Source organism: Pholcus phalangioides, unplaced genomic scaffold, assembly GCF_987345545.1.
Source record: "Pholcus phalangioides strain wild (caught in Gottingen) unplaced genomic scaffold, Ppha-v1.0 ptg000009l_1, whole genome shotgun sequence".
Lineage (NCBI taxonomy): Eukaryota > Metazoa > Arthropoda > Arachnida > Araneae > Pholcidae > Pholcus > Pholcus phalangioides.
In genome coordinates this window covers 12,788,438-12,806,490 of record NW_028301602.1, presented here as the reverse complement: position 1 = coordinate 12,806,490, position 18,053 = coordinate 12,788,438, and the positions used below count along the sequence as shown (strand labels likewise).

General features: G+C 35.3%; 1 protein-coding gene across 1 annotated transcript; it reads left to right on the top strand.

The window, feature by feature from the left end:
- Positions 1–3,206: 3,206 nt before the first annotated feature.
- On the top strand, positions 3,207–8,164 carry LOC149081777 (uncharacterized). Its single transcript, XM_089237212.1, has 2 exons — positions 3,207–3,566; positions 5,736–8,164. Exons 1-2 carry the CDS (start codon positions 3,543–3,545, stop codon positions 6,543–6,545), a joined length of 834 nt encoding a protein of 277 aa, XP_089093338.1. The 5' UTR covers positions 3,207–3,542; the 3' UTR covers positions 6,546–8,164.
- The last annotated feature ends 9,889 nt before the right edge of the window (positions 8,165–18,053 follow it).

The window sequence follows — 18,053 nt, the reverse complement described above, 5'->3', positions numbered from 1 at the left end:
GTGCCATGGAAAAAATTCATTTGTATTCGTTTCACCAACGAATAAAATCCAGGCCCACCCACGCAACTACCCGTGACCGAATTCACAAATTTTATGCCCCCCCCCCCCAGACTGGATATATCTTTTGGTTCCGCTATCGCAAATTTTTCAACGTTAAAGCAGCAAGAAAACAATGAGATCCATCAAGGGCCCCTGGAAATGAAAACTTTCAACTTATACGTGCAATCCCCCCCCCGGTACGCCAACCCTGTGTGCTGGGAGCACTGCTGTTGTATGTATATTATACATATACTCTCGGCATAACCCCCCCCTCCCCACAAGGGCAGGGCAGACAGGGGCCATAACGGTTCTTATCACTTTTTGTTTTTTCACACTATAAATTAACCACAGAGGGGCCCCTGAAAAGCTGGTTTGGGGGCTCGCCATCTAAATTCTAGCCAAGGGCCCTGCTGTAGGATGTGAGCGCCTTTCGGTACATGCACATAACATGGTCCCGATGGGTCAAATGGGTCTCGATGTGTGCTATAGTCAAGTGAATATTTGACCCAAAATCGTAACCGATTTCCGTAACACAAAAACGTAACAGATTTCCGTCACTCATTTTCGTAACATAAAATCGTCATTAATTTCGGTTGCTTAGAAACAGGCCCTTTTCGAGTTTGTGATTTTATATTATAGAGTAGATAGAGGAGTATAAAACTGTCTAAAGCAGAAGAACTGACATACATATTATATAATGAGAGAATAAGAAAATTTAATTTCTTTTTGATATTGAGATTCATCTTTTCATTCAATACAATGCAGTATCGCTTAAACATTTTAAGCAGCAATGACGAGATATCTCGCCTCCTTAAAAGCCTCTTATTTTAGCATTGGCAAAACCAGATATTTTTAAAATTGATTTCTGAGTGTGTAATACTTTTCCTCTATACCCCTAAGTTTGTGTGTCTACCGAAAATTAAAAGAAAGCTCACTTCATTAAAAAATGATGTGCCATTTGAATTGGGGCTTAATGATTTCTGCTGTGCCGCTTTTAAAAGGTTAATACAGGTTTGTATATCTTTATACATGAGAATAAAAACATACCTAGCATTGAAATTTCATACACACGCACAAGCTGGTCGTACGTATTTAATTTAAATAACAATAATGCAGTCGACGTTCGTTATAACGACCCCCCCCCCATCTTTTCACAGAAACGAACGTTATATAGGGAGGTCGGATTCATATTTGGGAGGAATAAAAATTACATTGTTCATTTTGTAAGCAGTTGCAATGGAAATGAATCAAGTTAGAAAGTAATAATAAAAATTTAATAACTACCGTATATACTCGTGTATAAGCCGAGTTTTTTTTGTGGAAAAATTCGTTCCTCAACTGGGGGGTCGGCTTATACTCGGGTCAGTTTTTGATGAGAAAATATCGATCCTCGCAATCAGTAGTCATTTTTGTAGCAGTGTTCGAGAAACCGGCATTATTGGTATTGGATATGTTCCAAGCCTACAGAACGGATAATATCGAAGCCGAGGCAAAGAAATCGAAAACATCATTGGCTTTAATACCAGGTGGGCTAACGTCGATTGTACAGCCTTTAGATGTGAGCATCGACAAGCCTCTCAAAGACTATTGGAGGAATTTGTGGATCGGATGGATGAGTTCCGATGATAAACTACAAAAAATGGTGCCTTGAAGAAACCTGACATTGGCCTAGTTTGCCAATGGCTAGATGAGGCGTGGAATTCTGTTTCTGCCCATCCTTCAAAAAGTGTTGCATCAGCAATGCGATAGACGGAACTGAAGATGATATTCTCTTTGAAAGTGCAATGGCGATGACAGCACAGATGAAGATAAAAACGAAGATGCCACACCCCCTATGATGATCTGATGGATTACCGTGAGCTTGGAGACAAAAGAAATGGATTAAAAAGTTTGAATCATTTTCTATTGTAAATCTCCGCAAAAACTATTCATTTTGCATGAAAATATAAGCATTTTTTCTCTAAAATGCACGGATTTTTTTGTGGTCGGCTTATACACGTGTTTTCAATTTATTGCGGTTTTGGAGGTCCTGAAGTAGAGGAGGTCGGCTTATATACGAGTCGGCTTATACACGAGTATATACGGTAATTACACATGTGCATGCAACTATGTACTAAATTGTCCAATATCTAGGGTCAAGGTCAAATACAATTTTGGAAAACAAAAAAGCCCTGATTCTGTACATTTCTTTCATAGAAGAGGCGGGGCAGAGCTGAGTTTGGACGTTGAATGGTCTTTGTAGCTCGTTATATTGGATGATGAACAACATGGGATGAATATGAAAAATGTAATAATAATTGAGATTTATCGAGCCTACTGGCCTTTCACAGGTTTGTATACTAAATAAATAAATATGGAATAAACTAAATAAATATCTTTCCGATCGTTATAATGCACCGATCGCAATACTGCATGGTCGTTATACAACGTTCATTTTAATTCCTCCGTAGTTTCAACGTTCACGCTCATTCTTTCAATGTTCATGTTCATTCTTTTTATCATGTATATATAGTCTTTAGTTTTTGTGATAGCATTTTCAACTGTGTTGCTGTATTTTAGAAACGTATGACATCCATGTTTGTTACGGGGCATCTTTTTCTCAGCCACCTCGTTGGGCATTTTGCCTGCTGTGGCCTTGTATTTGTATTTGTTATAACGAGTGTCGACTGTAATATTTCAAGAAAGATATGAAATAAAACGAATCTAGAAAATACAAGAAAATACTCGGTAGCATATCGGATAATCATAATTACGAAGAAATCCCACAATTAGCCATACACTAAATAATAAGTCCATTACAAGTTATCGAAAATAATCACAATGACTTATTGATTTTTCTTTTCAAGAAAAAGTGTTACGAAATTTCTAGAAAGAATCAACAATCGAAACAACATCGCCTTATCTTATACAGTTTCGGGGGAAAAAAATGCATTCATTTAAGACTATGGAAGGTGTGTTTTACGTCAATCATTCGGAAGATTTCCTTATTCTTTCCAATTTTTTCTCACAATATAACTCGATTCAGTATTTACGTATTCAGGGACGAGTTCGAACAACGAATAGTAAAAGCCACAACCATTAAAATGAATGCATCTAGCCTTGATCTGGCGTCTGGAAAAATAAATAAAGAAAACGCACAAAAAAAGGCGGTGTTTTATAATTACTGCATAAGAGATGTCTGGTAAGATGAGAAGAAAATAAAAAATAATAATGAAAAAAAGTATACGTATTAACCGTGAAGAATTGCCGCTTCTTCTATTTTTTTTACTTTTATTTTTAAAAAACTGGATTCTTTTATGGCTTAAATAGGTTACATTTCAAAGAATACGAATTCAGCTAATGGACGACGAGAGTTAAAGGAAGGTTGTCTCTCTATATATTGCATATGAGTTATTCTCCATCAACATTTCTGGATGCTCCTCCCTTGCCAACCTTATAAAAACTCTGAGTAACCAAAGAAAAAGCCTCAAATTATTCGGTTTTGTTCACAGCTGCGTAGAGAAATGGCTCCTTTCGCTTTCAAATTGGTGAGTTACTAATCGATACATCGATAATACTTTACGTGATGTGATCTGAAGGAATGAATGTATTAAAAATATTCTATGCATTTATTTTTTATCGATTGAAATTTTTTTGAGTGATCTAAGCTGCATTGTTCGAAATTAATTGTATCATTTTAGAATAATTATGTTTAATTCAAAACGGTTACGGGTATTGAATTTAGGTTTTTCTTATAAATTGTATATTTTAAAATTATTTTTTTCAAATTAATCGGTTGTTTGACAAAGATAGTTTTTTTGTTGTTGATAAATTCTATTTTTAGTATTATTTTTCTGAATTATTTAAAATAAAGTAAAAGCAATAGTACAACGAAACCTTGTGCTCTAAGGAAACGGTATAGCAGTAGCTAGGAGTGTAAGAGGGTGGTGATTCGATTCCCGACAGAGGAATATGAATTTTCTTTATGAAATTCATCTTCTCTTGGTGTCTTGTTTTTTTTTTTTCGAATTGAATTTTTTCAAGTAATTCCGATTTTTGGAATTTGTTAAATTGAATCGGATTTTTTTTTAATTTCTTTGGAATTGAATCGGATTTTTTTTAATTTCTTTGGAATTGAATCGGATTTTTTTTAATTTCTTTGGAATTGAATCGGATTTTTTTAAATTTCTTTGGAATTGAATCGGATTTTCTATATTTTTAAAATTTAATCTCCTTTCTTGAATTTTTCGAATTGAATCATATCTCGAATTTTTTTATCGACTCAGATTTTTTAAATATTTTGAATTTTGTAGGATTATTTTTTAAATTAAGCCAACTTTTTGGTGTTGGATAAAACAAATTTTCATATTAAACTAAATTTAAAAAAGTAGTATTTTTTTTAATATTTGTTCCAATGCTTTCTAACTAGTTTAAAAACTGTTTATAATTCATTTGTTAGCAAAAAGAATTATTTAGAAAAAAATTAGAAAGGAAAAAAAAATTATATAGCGAAATCAATTTTTTTTTTGTTAAGGATTTGTAATCTGTGATCAGAACGGATATTTTCGGACTTCTTATTATGGTTGTATTGAACATACAAATAATATTTATAGTATGTATGATAATTTGTATATTAATAATTAATATAATAATAATCATTATAAAAATAATATTGTATAACAACAATTTGTAATTAGTTTGAGGATCATTATGAGGATTAGTTTTTCGTATTTCTATGAGCATTGAATTGTTAATTACTAGAATGTATCTCAACAATTTGTGGTTTTCAACTAGTATAATTCTTTCAAACTTTTCACTCTTGTGGTTTTCATGAATACTAAGTGCATATCGAGAGCTGAATTGCTGATTTTCAGCGAAGCGTGTGTAAAATAATTTTAAAATTTATCTAAATAAATCTAAAAAAAAATTGGATGTAGGCTAGGTCATGGACACGGCCAAAAGTTTTGGGAATACCTTTGCGTAAAAGCTACTGACATAATAAAGTTGCTATCATCGGATTTACTCTATGTTGTCTATTGCATTGCGAACAATTTCAAAACAATAGTAAAACAATTTCGTTACGAATGCGGACCACGTGCCTGGTGTCCAGACGAAAACGCGTATTAAAATCCAAAGCGTATCATCAGATTCGTCTTTGGAATATCTAACAGATAATATCATTGTCTTTTATTTGCATTGCGAACCTGAGATCCTGAGATATGGGTAAAAATATGTCGTCACGAAAGTTCGCCAGAGCCTGGTGGCCAGACGAAAAGGGGTATTAAGACCAGGCTGGTATCATTGGATTTGTTTTATCGAGATCTACCCGCAGACATACAAAACATTGATATATTCTGAATACTTCCTGAGATAAATGAGCGTGTAAACTATTTCGTTATGCTATCTTTTTGCGAACGCAACCAGTATCGTCAGATGATTTAAAACACGTATTTACGTCATAAAAAAAGAAAAAAGAGTCAGATAACAGGTGACCAAATCGTCAAATAGAAGATTGACTTATTGAGCATCATTAACTAAACTTATTATAAAAATAAATAGGTATTACATAAATATATATATATGGGAGAAAACGATTTAGTTTTACTCGAATTATGATCTATCAAATTAAAATAATTATGTAATCTGTCTCTGTGTAATAAAAATTTTATCCGTACAAAAATATGCGCAAGTCTCTGATAAGTGCTAATATTTTGTAGGTTGCGTTTGCCGTGATGATGTCTCTCTGCTACGCACAGTACCCATACCAAGGTGCCCAGGGTGGTCCTCCTCGTCATAGAGAACCAGTAGAGAGATATGAACCTGAACCAGAGCCTGAACCCTACCAGCCTCTTCCTCAACAACGCAGGAGTGCCGTATTCAACCCAGCCAGCGTACACTACGTAAACATCGGAGAAAAACTTGAAGGTGATTATAAATTCGGTTATGATACCGGCAAGGGCGACGACGGCCAATCCTTCAGGGAAGAGACCAGGCTGCCTGACGGCACTGTCCAAGGCGCATACGGATACGTCGACGCGGACGGAAAGCAGAGGATCATCAGGTACACCGCTGGTAAGGATGGATTCAAAGCTGAAGGTGACATCGGACCCGACGGCGTTCCTCGGAGCCAAGCACCAGCAGCGGCACCCGCTGCCCGACCAGCACCACGACCGGCTCCCCAGCCAAGCCCCCGTCCGGCTCCGCAGGCTTACTCTCCACCGCCTCAACAGCATCAAGCGTACGCTCCTCGGGAACAGCCAGAGTACTCTCGTCCCCAACCGCAACCATCATATTCTCGACCACAGCCATCACCACCGGCCTACTCTGCTCCAGCTAATCCCAGGCCTGCACCCAGGCGCCAATATGCGCCTCAACCTCGACCGGCACCAGCAAGGCCTGCATACGTAGAGCCCGACTACAATGACTACAGCAATGACCTTTCCGAAGAACCTAGAGTCATCGTACCCATAGACACGGCTCTGTTCAACTACAACATCGGCACCAGCACTGATCGCAAAAGAAGCTGATCGATTCCTTAGACATCCTGAATAGCAATTTAGTTGGTTTTTAAAATTCTTTCTTGTTTTTCAATGAATATTGTTTGAGAACGTGAATGTTTGTCCTCGGATAAGGATGTGTTTCTCAAGGTAAGCAACGTTCCCACCTTTTCTTTACAGAGAAGCCTTTCCTTGGTCTTTCCTCAGTCTTCATTGGGCATCAATTAAGTTTTACAATCTGAAAACTTGCAAGGATTCAAATGCAGTTACCGTGGCTTCAGCATTTTGTATAAATGCAAGGGAAAAAATAATTTTTTTTCCGTCGAAGGATAGCAAGTTACCTTTGTTTACCAAGTTACCCATCATGTTTAAGCATTAATACAACAGATCCCACTTATAACGTTTTCAAAAAACCGTCATGAAATAATGCTGTAGACGGGGGAAAAACGATTTAGAGGGGAAATCTCGATTATCACAGTCTACGCTGCTTAATGTGATCACGTCAGAACTCGGGGTTTCTAATAACAATAACGGAATGTTAACTATATCCTAAAAAAAAATCCCGTTTTAAAGTAATGTGACCATACATCCCGTTTAGTCAAATACCAAGTATGGTAAACAGATATCGGTGAAACGTGACAACTTTTTTTCTTTCCTACATAATTGACTGCAATATAATGTTTGATCGTTCTGTTTTTTTTTTTTTTAAATTCTAAAACGGGTTTTTTTCATTTACGAAGATTTACTGATTACGAAGTACGGAAATTTTCAACAAAGGAGGGAGGAGAGAACACCTCCTAGAGACTCCTATATAGTTTTGATAACGATAACTTACAGGGGAAAAATAAGTGTGAGACCTTAGCTTCTCACAATGCACAAAAAAATTTCGACAGGAAAAAATGATAGCATTATCTGAAGTTCCGGTACCTACAAATGACTTTTTTTCCATGTTATGATACTGGTCGGTTCCGTTCTTTGGAAAAGTGATGACAATACCCAAATGATAACGTCATACGTGATTTTAATAAGCGGCGTCGACTGTATTAGTGAAAGCTGGGATATAGAAATATATAAGTCGTACAAAGCGGAGAATCGTTAGGTGGGAACGGTGTAAGCGGGATCCATTGTACATGCTGAAATTTGTCAAATTCTATATCTCTTCATGTTTTCCTTCATATTCTAATCAACCCCTTATAGGTTTATCACAGAAGCTTTCTTTTTTTCAAGTTTGAGAAATACACTTGAAAAAAATATTTCAATATGTTTGGTAATAGTTAATTTAGAAAAAATTATGATAAATTTTTATATATCAAACGTTTTTTATAACATCTATTTCAATAAATGTAAAAAAAGATAATAATCGCATTGTTCACTGTAAATACTGTGCCAAATAATCGATGCTATGATAAATATAGAATATATTTTTATCTTTTTCATAGAATATTAGAAATAATGTTAAATAAAATATTTTCATTCCAGAAAATTACTATTTTTTTCTTTTCAAATTTCTCATGAAAAATTTTCTACATCCTTTTTGGAAATTAAAAGACTAAAAAAAACAATATTGTCAATGAAATTGCTGAGAAAAAATTGAGTTTGTATATTTGTGAGAAATGTTTTAATTTATTGTAATAAAAAACTGAAAATTGAAAAAAAAATTTGTTTGCTTCGTTATTTCTTTACGTAAGTAAATTACTGGTTCAAATCATGTGATATCTCATAATTATGGTATAAACAATAGCCCTACTTATAATGCTTTCTTTTTGGATCACTGACTGGTATCTCTATGATTCATAGTTGTTTTCCTAATATGGATATGCCGAATTCCAGTGTAGCCAAATGCTAACTAACAGATAAAAGAGAACCACACATGCATACTCTTCAACCGAATATAATTACTCATTAATTAAGGAACGAGTTACCCATCTCCAATTCTATTTCTGATCACGCTTCAGACATGTTGACTGGAAAGAGATACTTACTATTCTCAGCATGGGAACCGAATTATTAATACCTTTCTGGCCTGGTTTGAATACCAGAACATTGTTCATCTTGTATTTATGTGTTCACACTTGAAGATTACACGTCAAGATACAAGACGTATATGTTTAGAATGACAGGGTAAATTCCGATGCATTCACCCTGATGATACAGAAATTGACTGATGTGGAATCTATAACGTTTTCTATAGGAATTCTGGGGGAAATTCCAACAGTAAGTGAAATGTATTCAGGGTGTGACGGATTTTTTCAACCCTCTATGGTCCAGTGTATATTTGAATATACATGGCAAATACATGGTCAAAAACTCCTCCAGTCTTTTCTGAAGGGGGATGTTATAATTTTTACGTATTTACCTCGGTAGTTTCGATTCGCCGTAGTTATCTGTTCACCTATCCAATTCGTCTTGGGATTTATTTTATGTGTGACGAATTTTCTGAACCCTCTATGGTCCAGTGTATATTTGAATATATACATGGCAAATACAAGGTCAAAAACTCATTAACGCTTTCAGACCTGAGCATTCATTTTTTTGGAATTTCCAAAATGTTTTGTATTTTTGATGCTAAAAAAATACATTAAAAACTTAAAATGTCAGCAAATCTATAAATTTAATATTTTTTACCAAATTTTCAGTTTTTTGTGAAGAAATAATTTACTTCTTTCAAATTTTTTCATCCAATAGGTAGGTATATTCATCTTCACATGCAAGTTTTTCCAGAATTTTATTGCTAATTTTTCTTTTAATAAATCCCATGTTTTCCCTGAGGCACCTTTTCCTGAAGGCCATCTTAAAAATCCCCTTGAAAGTTCAACTTTAAGTGCTACCGTCATATGAAAACCTCCAAAGTTTACATTCTTCATATTTATAAACTTACACAATCATTTCTTTAAGTCAGAGCTTAACTCCCTGAGGTCAAAATAAAAAATGCAACCCCACACTTGTAGCACCGGAGTCTGTGAATGGTTCATATCAATTTCATTTCTCAATTTTTTTTAGTATTTTAGAAAGTACACCTTTTAGTGTCATTTCAGTTCAAAACACGATTATATAATAACGACATTCCTGTCTAGAAAGAGTTATATTGATTCCTAGTCAGTGTAATTTTTTGAGAGCCGCTGAAGTTTCACGCCTTCAGTGTTCAGAGATTTCTAACATCACACACCCCGAATTGAGGGAAATACGAAATTAAAATCAAACTATTCACGTTTACTAAGTAAGACTTGATCTGTTTATACAGGGTGATTCAGAAAGGTGGGAAAAGCTTTAAGAGGTGATAGTACACACCAATACAATCAATTGTCATAAAAAAAAATGCATGGTCTAACATGAAACGGCCGCTCCTCAAACGTTAAAACGGCATTCCTATTGAAATTTATTGAGAGAAAAAGAGCACCATGCATAGAAATGTAACCTGGGGAAGAAGAAACCGTATGCAAATCTGCGTCACAGTGAATAGAAGGTGCGGACGCCAGCCATGTGAAGTTATTCCAGCGTGTAACCGTTATAACAGTTGTAACATACGGGATGATGGTGCGCTTAAGTAATACTGAAAACGCAGACATGCATTTCTCACCCTGTGAAATGCATGTCTGCATACGGTTTCTTCTTCTTCCCCGGATTACATTGCGTGCATGGTGTTCTTCTATCCCGATAAATTTCAATGCCGTTTTAACGTTTGCGGAGCGGCCGTTTCGAAACGCGTCAGTGTTTCATGTTAGACCATGTATTCTTTGATGACAATTACTTATATTGGTGTGTACTATCACCTCTTAAAGTTTTTCCCCCATCTTTTCTGAATCACCCTTTGGATAACATTAAAATCAAGGCAAACTGTATACCCTTAATTTTCTATTTTAGCTAATTAAAAAATATCCCCCTTTAATTATTTAAATTACCGTGTTTATTGTTTCAATTAAAAATATGCTAAAAGCAACAATTTGCATCCGTTTCTGTAAAAAAAAATTAATACGTTTTTAAAAGGGTGAACCAGCGTAGAGGGTCAATTCCAAGCATATGCTGAAGTAATCCTAAAAATTTTCGCTCTTGCTTTTATTAGTTTTCAGTTAACTTAATACTTACTGTGCGGACTTCCACAATCTTTAGTTAATGTGGGTAAACAGAACTTTTATCTCTATAATTTCCATCGTAAAGATATCTTGCCCTTATCTTGATGCAGCACTTTTCGTGTGTCAATGATCTCGTTATGGTTTTCGTAGCTCAACTACTAGCAGGATTCCGGAAACTGGACTTGTTAACAGGGCAGTGTTAACAGGGAGGTGTAAACAAGAGCTAGGACTAATAGCTCCAGCTTGAATGAAAAATGCTATCGCAAAGTCAATGAATTCACACTCGTAGAGATTAGACAACACACCAAAAAGAATATGAGGTATTGTTACTTCATGTGAAAGAGAAAAATTCTTGACAAGAATTGGTATATAGATATTTGTGGAATTTTATGGGGTACATAATTTGGAAGTACAACGGTTTTAGTGATGCCAGTAAAACAGTCATGAAACAAATAGTAGAAGTACGAAAAGACGGAAAAATTTGCGTGAAAAAAAGTAAATTGGAAAAATTCAGGATCAGATGCAAAATAAAACGTTATAGATTTGTTTAAGACACGGTTAATGTCTTAACCGTGGAACACACCTTCTGTGTTCCTCTGAAACTTTGTGCCAAACAGATGAAGGTCGCGGGCACTCTAGCCAAAAAGACGAAGGTTCCTTTAAAGAACTCCTTCATTCAGCACATATTAATGTTGAAATAATAAGTAACTGTTTTTTCAACCAGGCTCATGGCACCCTCCAAGGGGTCTGTTGAGAGCCACCGATGTAAGATGTTACGGCCAATATAAAGTGGCTCCATCTACTATCTACTCAAGGGGATATGGGAGAAATGCAAAAAATACTTGTACCACATATACTAAAATGCAACGCATATGAAAGCAAGACTTCAAATTTTGAATAAAGCTCCAAATTTTTCATGATACAACATGGCAAAAAAAAAAAAAAACACCTCATCGAAAGTCACAAATTACCACACATCATTTATGGTTAACCAGAGTTTACGTATACATCCAATACACGTTACGAAAACTAAAAAAATTTCCTTTTCAAACTTGTTGGCAAAGGTCGCTCATTTTGTTTCGAATAACCCACGTTTAACTTACTAGTTGAATGGTGCTATTGTTCCGGATGCAACCAGGATAGCCCATCTGGGAATTCTTATAATTAAGCGGCTTAGATTTTCTATACTTGCAGAGGGACATTGACTTGGTTAAGGGAGTGCAGAGAAGAGCCACACGTGCTCTAGATGACACACGGGAGGAGCGCAGGTGTCGGGGGATATGAATGAAGTGTTTAAAATTTTCAACGGGATGGATTGAATGGACCACGAGTTAGTAATACACCATCAAACAACTGCTTCGACAAGGGGACACCAGTATCAATTGATATATGGCGCGGTAGCCCGGTCGATAAGATACTCGCCTAAAGTACCAAAGGATGTTTAAAGGTGTCACGAGTTCGATACCCGGTTCGTCCTTCTTGTCAGAAAACTTTCCTGACACGGGTACAACAAAAAACGGCGACTTGACCGCAACAAAAAATTGTTACCGCAGGGAGTTCCCCCATCGAGGGGTTAGCGCACCAACCTCTCGATGAGTTTAAGAAACAAGCCTGCCGTTCGGAATCGGCAATAAATTGTAGGTCCCGTTCTAATTAGCCCTCGTGTGCAGAAAATGACCGTGGTGCGAATCAAATGATGAAATAGTATCAATTGGTAAAGGATAATTCTAGGTTGTTGTGTCACAGGGAATCTTTCTCTAATAGAGTTTTAAATAAATGGAATAGTATACCTCCAGGGGTCGTGAATTCTAACACAATTGGTACATTTAAAAGAAGTTCGATAAACATATTGAAATAAATCGAGAAGCTATACATACTTAGATGAGACAAATATAATTTATCATTTATTCTAATTGTAGGTTTTTTATTGCTCTCAATGGGTTGTATTGTTGATATAGTTTAGATATATATATGACTTCCATATTTTTTATGGACTTCTTTTTTCAGACACCTCATTGGACATTTTGTCTGCTGTGGCCTTTGCATTTGCATTTGTATTTTTATGCTGTCGAAATGGTCCACCATTTTCAAAATTACACCCGAATCTCCATGAGCATTATCTCACACTTTAAGTACTCGAAATTTTGAAATATCAGAAATTTTGAATATTAATAAATCTGTGCAGACCTCATTATTTGATGATTTAAATATGAACCTTACAATAACCTTCACAACTCAGATAGTAACGCAACAAAAGAAATATAGTTTAGCATATGATTTTATTTCACCCTCTAATTGGAAGAATATCGATTTAAATTTTTTTTTTTTTTTTAACACGACAAAAAAGGAGAAAAAAGTATTGCAAAAAAAAAAAAAATTATAATAATAACAATAAAGACTTCAAAGGCATAAGGTTCACCATCTTTTCAGTAGTCTCCGAACACTCGGTATCAGCTTCTCCATCCCTGAGGCTACTAAGCTCTTAACAAAGCTTCAGCTTCCACGTAAAAATGCATAGCCGACTATGCAAGGATAAAAATAAAAAATATCAAGTAAAAAAAAAAAAAATTTCTCTCTCAATAATTTCGGAGAGTTTAGGAAGCAAAGCCAATGAGAGAACAGGATCCGGGACACAAAAAAAAAAAAAAAAAACAAGAAAATGAGAAGAATCTTAAATCTTGCCTCGAAGGCATCATTAAAATGGGATAGATTTTTGCATTTCTATTGGCGCAAAATAAAAAAAAAAAAAAAAAGAAAAAGTTCTTTTTGAGGAATACGACTTTTAGGGTATTCTTTTAAAAATCTCCGCCCTATCCTTCTCCCACTCTGTATGTTCTTACATTTCCACCAATAGTTCGAACATTTTCGAGAAAAGGTTCTTGTTTCTTTATTTTCTATCTTGCATTCTTTCTTAGGAATCATCTCTTTTTCTCTTCCTTCTCTATTAGATTCTTAAACTAGAATGACTTGGAGAGAAAAAAGAAAAAAGGAGAGGATGCGATCTTTCTCCACCCTGTAACATCCAACCGAGCATGCTTCCCACTTGTACTGCAAGAGAAATGCGTACTCTCTACCTCTCCGTACTACGGAGTCCTTTAGTAAGGAGAATCCTTTTTTTCTTTTCTCTCTCTCTCTCTCTCTTGTACATACACGGATCCATACGATACTCCTGTATATTCACTCCCCTGTGCTATTATATATAGGTATATTTCCTTTTAAAGTACACCCGGAAGAAATTCTCTGCTGACTAAAAAGTTTGAACTTCAAGTGCTCTGTAAACTATGGAGTTTGATGAGGGGAAGTCTTGTAGGTTCTCTTTATATCTGCTTCCTAACTTTTTGGAGCTTTTCAACTTTGGCTCCGAAGATAAAAGAAAAATAAGACTAAGTAAATTTATATGCATAGATGTATTTTTATGACATTATACATTTCGGATAGAATTAATTATTTTATTATCGGATGGAAACGATGGTTTTCTTTCTTGTTTTTCATGCTGTTAGGAGAATTCTAAATTGAAATATGTATATTTAGCGTTTCTGATGGATATTTCTTCGATGATGTTTGAGTTGGATAACTTCCATATCAGATATTTATTTTGAAGTCTTCTTGTAACTGTTTTTACTTTTGGAAATGCGGTAGTTGGTGCCGAGAGAGACTCTTGCTGAAAATTTAAAAAAAAAAAACAAAAAAAAACTATATTGGTAAAGTATACTTTCGGTATGCGATATCAATTCATTTCATACAAAATATGTTCTGTGGATTAAGAAGTATAACTTTTTATTCATTTTGTAGAATGGTTTTCCCCCGATGTTCTAAATTCGATAACTTTCTTCATATTACTGAAATGTTCTGTGTGTGTAATCCACATACGAATATTTCATTCACCAATAATGAAATAAATCCTAAGGAATGAAGGAAGTTGTTAGTCATGGATTTTGTAGCAAATGTCGATTTTTTTTTCACTTGAATTCACACATATATGCATGTTACGGTAAATGCGATAAACCCGGTAGTTATGCATAATCACCGACTAGTTTTATACATTTGATAAATTTTGTTCGTATGTTGAGAATTTATCACAATTACTGGCGATTATACATAATCCCAGCTCATATAGGTAAGCACGATGAATCTTCAATGGAAAACTGAAATTTGCTGGAATTATAAGTAATCTTAGTATGATGCATTTGATATAGGTAATGCTGATTGTGTTTGTACACATTTGATGAGTGTGTAGAAAGCCAGGATTACGAGATCGACAAAAGAAAAGTTTGTTTTAAATTTTTTTAACACAGTTGACTCCCGTTTCAACGAATACCGTTATAGCGAATCTCCCACATAAGTTTACAGAGGAATAATGCAAAATCTTGGAATTCTTTTATAATGAAATTTCGTTATAACGAAGTTATTTCTCCGGTCTCTTGGAGTTTATTATAACGGGATTCGATTGTACCCATTTTAATTTAACGATCATGGCATGATGTGCAAAAGTAATAAACTGATTAAATAAGGAGAAAAGAGGTTGCATTTTTAAGAAAGCATATTTTTCAAACTTAAAAACTTTTCATTCAGGAAATATACATATACTCACCATTAAAAGTGATGAAAATGTAATGCAATTTTTTTTAAACTTACCGAGGTGATACGGGATTTTTCTAATTAGGGACTTTCAATTCATCTCATTTACCGAAATATATGTATATATATATTTTATAAATTAAATTAATTATTCATTCCTATTACATCCAATAAAATCTCCCGATAACACACGGTGGTATGCAAGCTGATTCCATAATACCCCTTGCCCCATTTCATTGGCGAACCGTTTATTCTCTAGATGCATACTTCCAATTAGAAAACTATCCAAATTACGTGAGGAACTCAGATACGTCATTCATGTAGCAAGAGGTTTTATAGTTATTGAAATATAAGAATTAACTTTTGATACGGATAGTCTATCTTCAAAAACCTAATTATAAAGTTTTTGCCCTATCTCCACTGATGCCAATAAAAATAATTCTACGTTTCTAAGTGCAATATTTTCTGAGGTATTTTTTGGATTAAAAAATCTGAGAATTGGTGGGAAAGAATAAAACGAGGCAGCATAAACAGCATAGCATAACAGAATACACAGTATAAACGGTGGAAAGAAGCGCTGTCCGGCAGTTCATGCAGTTTTTGCCTATCTTTGCCCCGATTTTTGAATCCAAATATATCAATGGATAGATAGATAACACCGCTCACAACTCCGGAATGGAGAAACTGGAGAAACCGCGAGACACCCAGGCTCTGTCGCATGAAGCAACGTAAGCACTTCGGCTCGCAAGTTCTTCAATTTCAATTTTTTGTTTACAATAAGTGACATCCCGTATTCAGGATCCCAGTTTCCAGCATTGTTCTTGATGGGGGTATGGTAAACCTAAGTATGTATATAGATTTTTATTTGAACCCATATGGGTATATTACTTATAACAATTACAACAGTTGAATAATTTTTCATTCAGTTAGAATTGAATTATCAAGTCTGCCTGTGGACCAGCTAGGCCATCGTCACGGACCATAGGTTGAGAAACGTTGCAATAGGCTATCCAGTCAGAAGTGCAACTCTTAACATCGATTGCTTAAAAAAGTAAATCAGTTCGAGTGTTATGTAGTGTTATGAGAGATTGAATACGAAAACAGAACTTTGAACTAACCCCATCCATAAGAAAATTTGTTTCTTTACCCACTGCGAATAGATATGCACTAAACGCAATATATTGATTGGTCATCATAATTAAAGAAAAAAAAAAATCGAGAATGATTTTTTTTTTGTCCATTTCGGAGAACGCACGCGAAAAGGCACATGGGATCGATTCGAGTGCCACGATATTCACGTCCCGTCTAATTGCAGCAGCACTAACATGCGATCAATCTTGCGTAATAGCCAAGCAACTCAACAACACAAAAAACTTTTAAGCCGCCTATATGATACACGAGAGTGCATTTTACCCATTTCCCTTCGTCTCTCCCCCCCCCCCAAAATAATTTTCGCCTTAATGTAGCATTAAGGGGGAGGGGGGAGCTACGTGATATGATTCCCTGCTAAGAAAATATATTATTATTTCTCTTTTATTTTGTGTATCTCAATGGTGGGGGGGGGGTTGTTTTTTAAGACCCCCTTTTCCCTTTATATATATATATCCCTTCTTATTTTCTTTGGCAATGTACGTCGAGGAAAAGCCCCTGGATAAGAAAAAAGAAATGGAGGCAGCAATAGGAATTGAAAATACTTAGATATATGTTCCTTATATATACTTATTTTTTTATGTTTAATTTCTTTAGAGAGAGTGAGCCCCGTAATCTGTTTTAAGTGCTTCATTTAGATGCAAGTGGCATTTTCCGTTTATCGTGTTGGCAGCGGCACCATTAGAACTAAAAAACTGTTAACCCCCTTTAATTGTTCGCAGTGAGCCGCCAAGCGCTGATGAATTCGTGAGGATGGAATGGATGCCCCTCATCGTGCATCGATTCAAGAGACCTCCTACGGGTCTTTCACTTTGTCCTTTTTTTGTTTGCAACCCTATGGACTGATGATAATTATTTTTTGTAGCCATATCTAACTTCTTGAAAATACTCTGATGCCAAAATGATATACCGTATTTTAGCGTGTATGAGGTGCCCGCTGATTTTTTTATGCTTAAAATTTGGATAAAAAAGTTTTCATCAAAGTTGATCTTTTGATATAAAAAACAAGAAAATATATGAAGAAATTCATTTTTCGTTCGCATCATACTAACCATTAAATGTTTTATCACTCTCGTTTGTTACACTAGAATAAGCTACATCAACTAGTTCATTATCGTCATCAGAGTCACGCTCATCTCAAATTGCATCATCCTCAGTACTATCCATGCTTATGGATCGTTCATGCCAAACGTTTTAAAGGCCTTTACAATCACATCTTTCTTATTCAATGGCATCTTTGCCCAGCTGCAAACTTCACTAATTGTTGCCTCTCTGACTTTTCCTGTTGGTGTCAGGTTAGAGTCAACAACTTGCATCAATTTACTCTATTTTTCCCTCTTTGTTCCTTCAAGCGTATGTTGATACTGACGTCCAGAGGTTGAAGTTGACTTGTAATGCCAGCAGGAATAACTGCCAATTCACTATACGCATCATGTAGAGATGATTGTGTGGGCGATCAAAGAAGATGCAAATGTTGGAAACGTCTTAAAGTCAGGAATGAATTTCACTGATACCTTTAGTGTCACTGCTAGAGCCTTGGAGGCTATAAAGATTTAACAGTCAACTCGTATTGGAAAGGACTTTGACCACAATGTGCGAGCCAGCCGAAGAGATTATGAAAAACAATGTCATGTTGGTGAAGCAAGTGGATAGAGTCCAAGTAGTTCAATGGTGTTGGTATAAAAGCAATTGGAGAATCAATTAACAGCAATTTAAAAATTTTAGAGGCTGCAGAATCGAG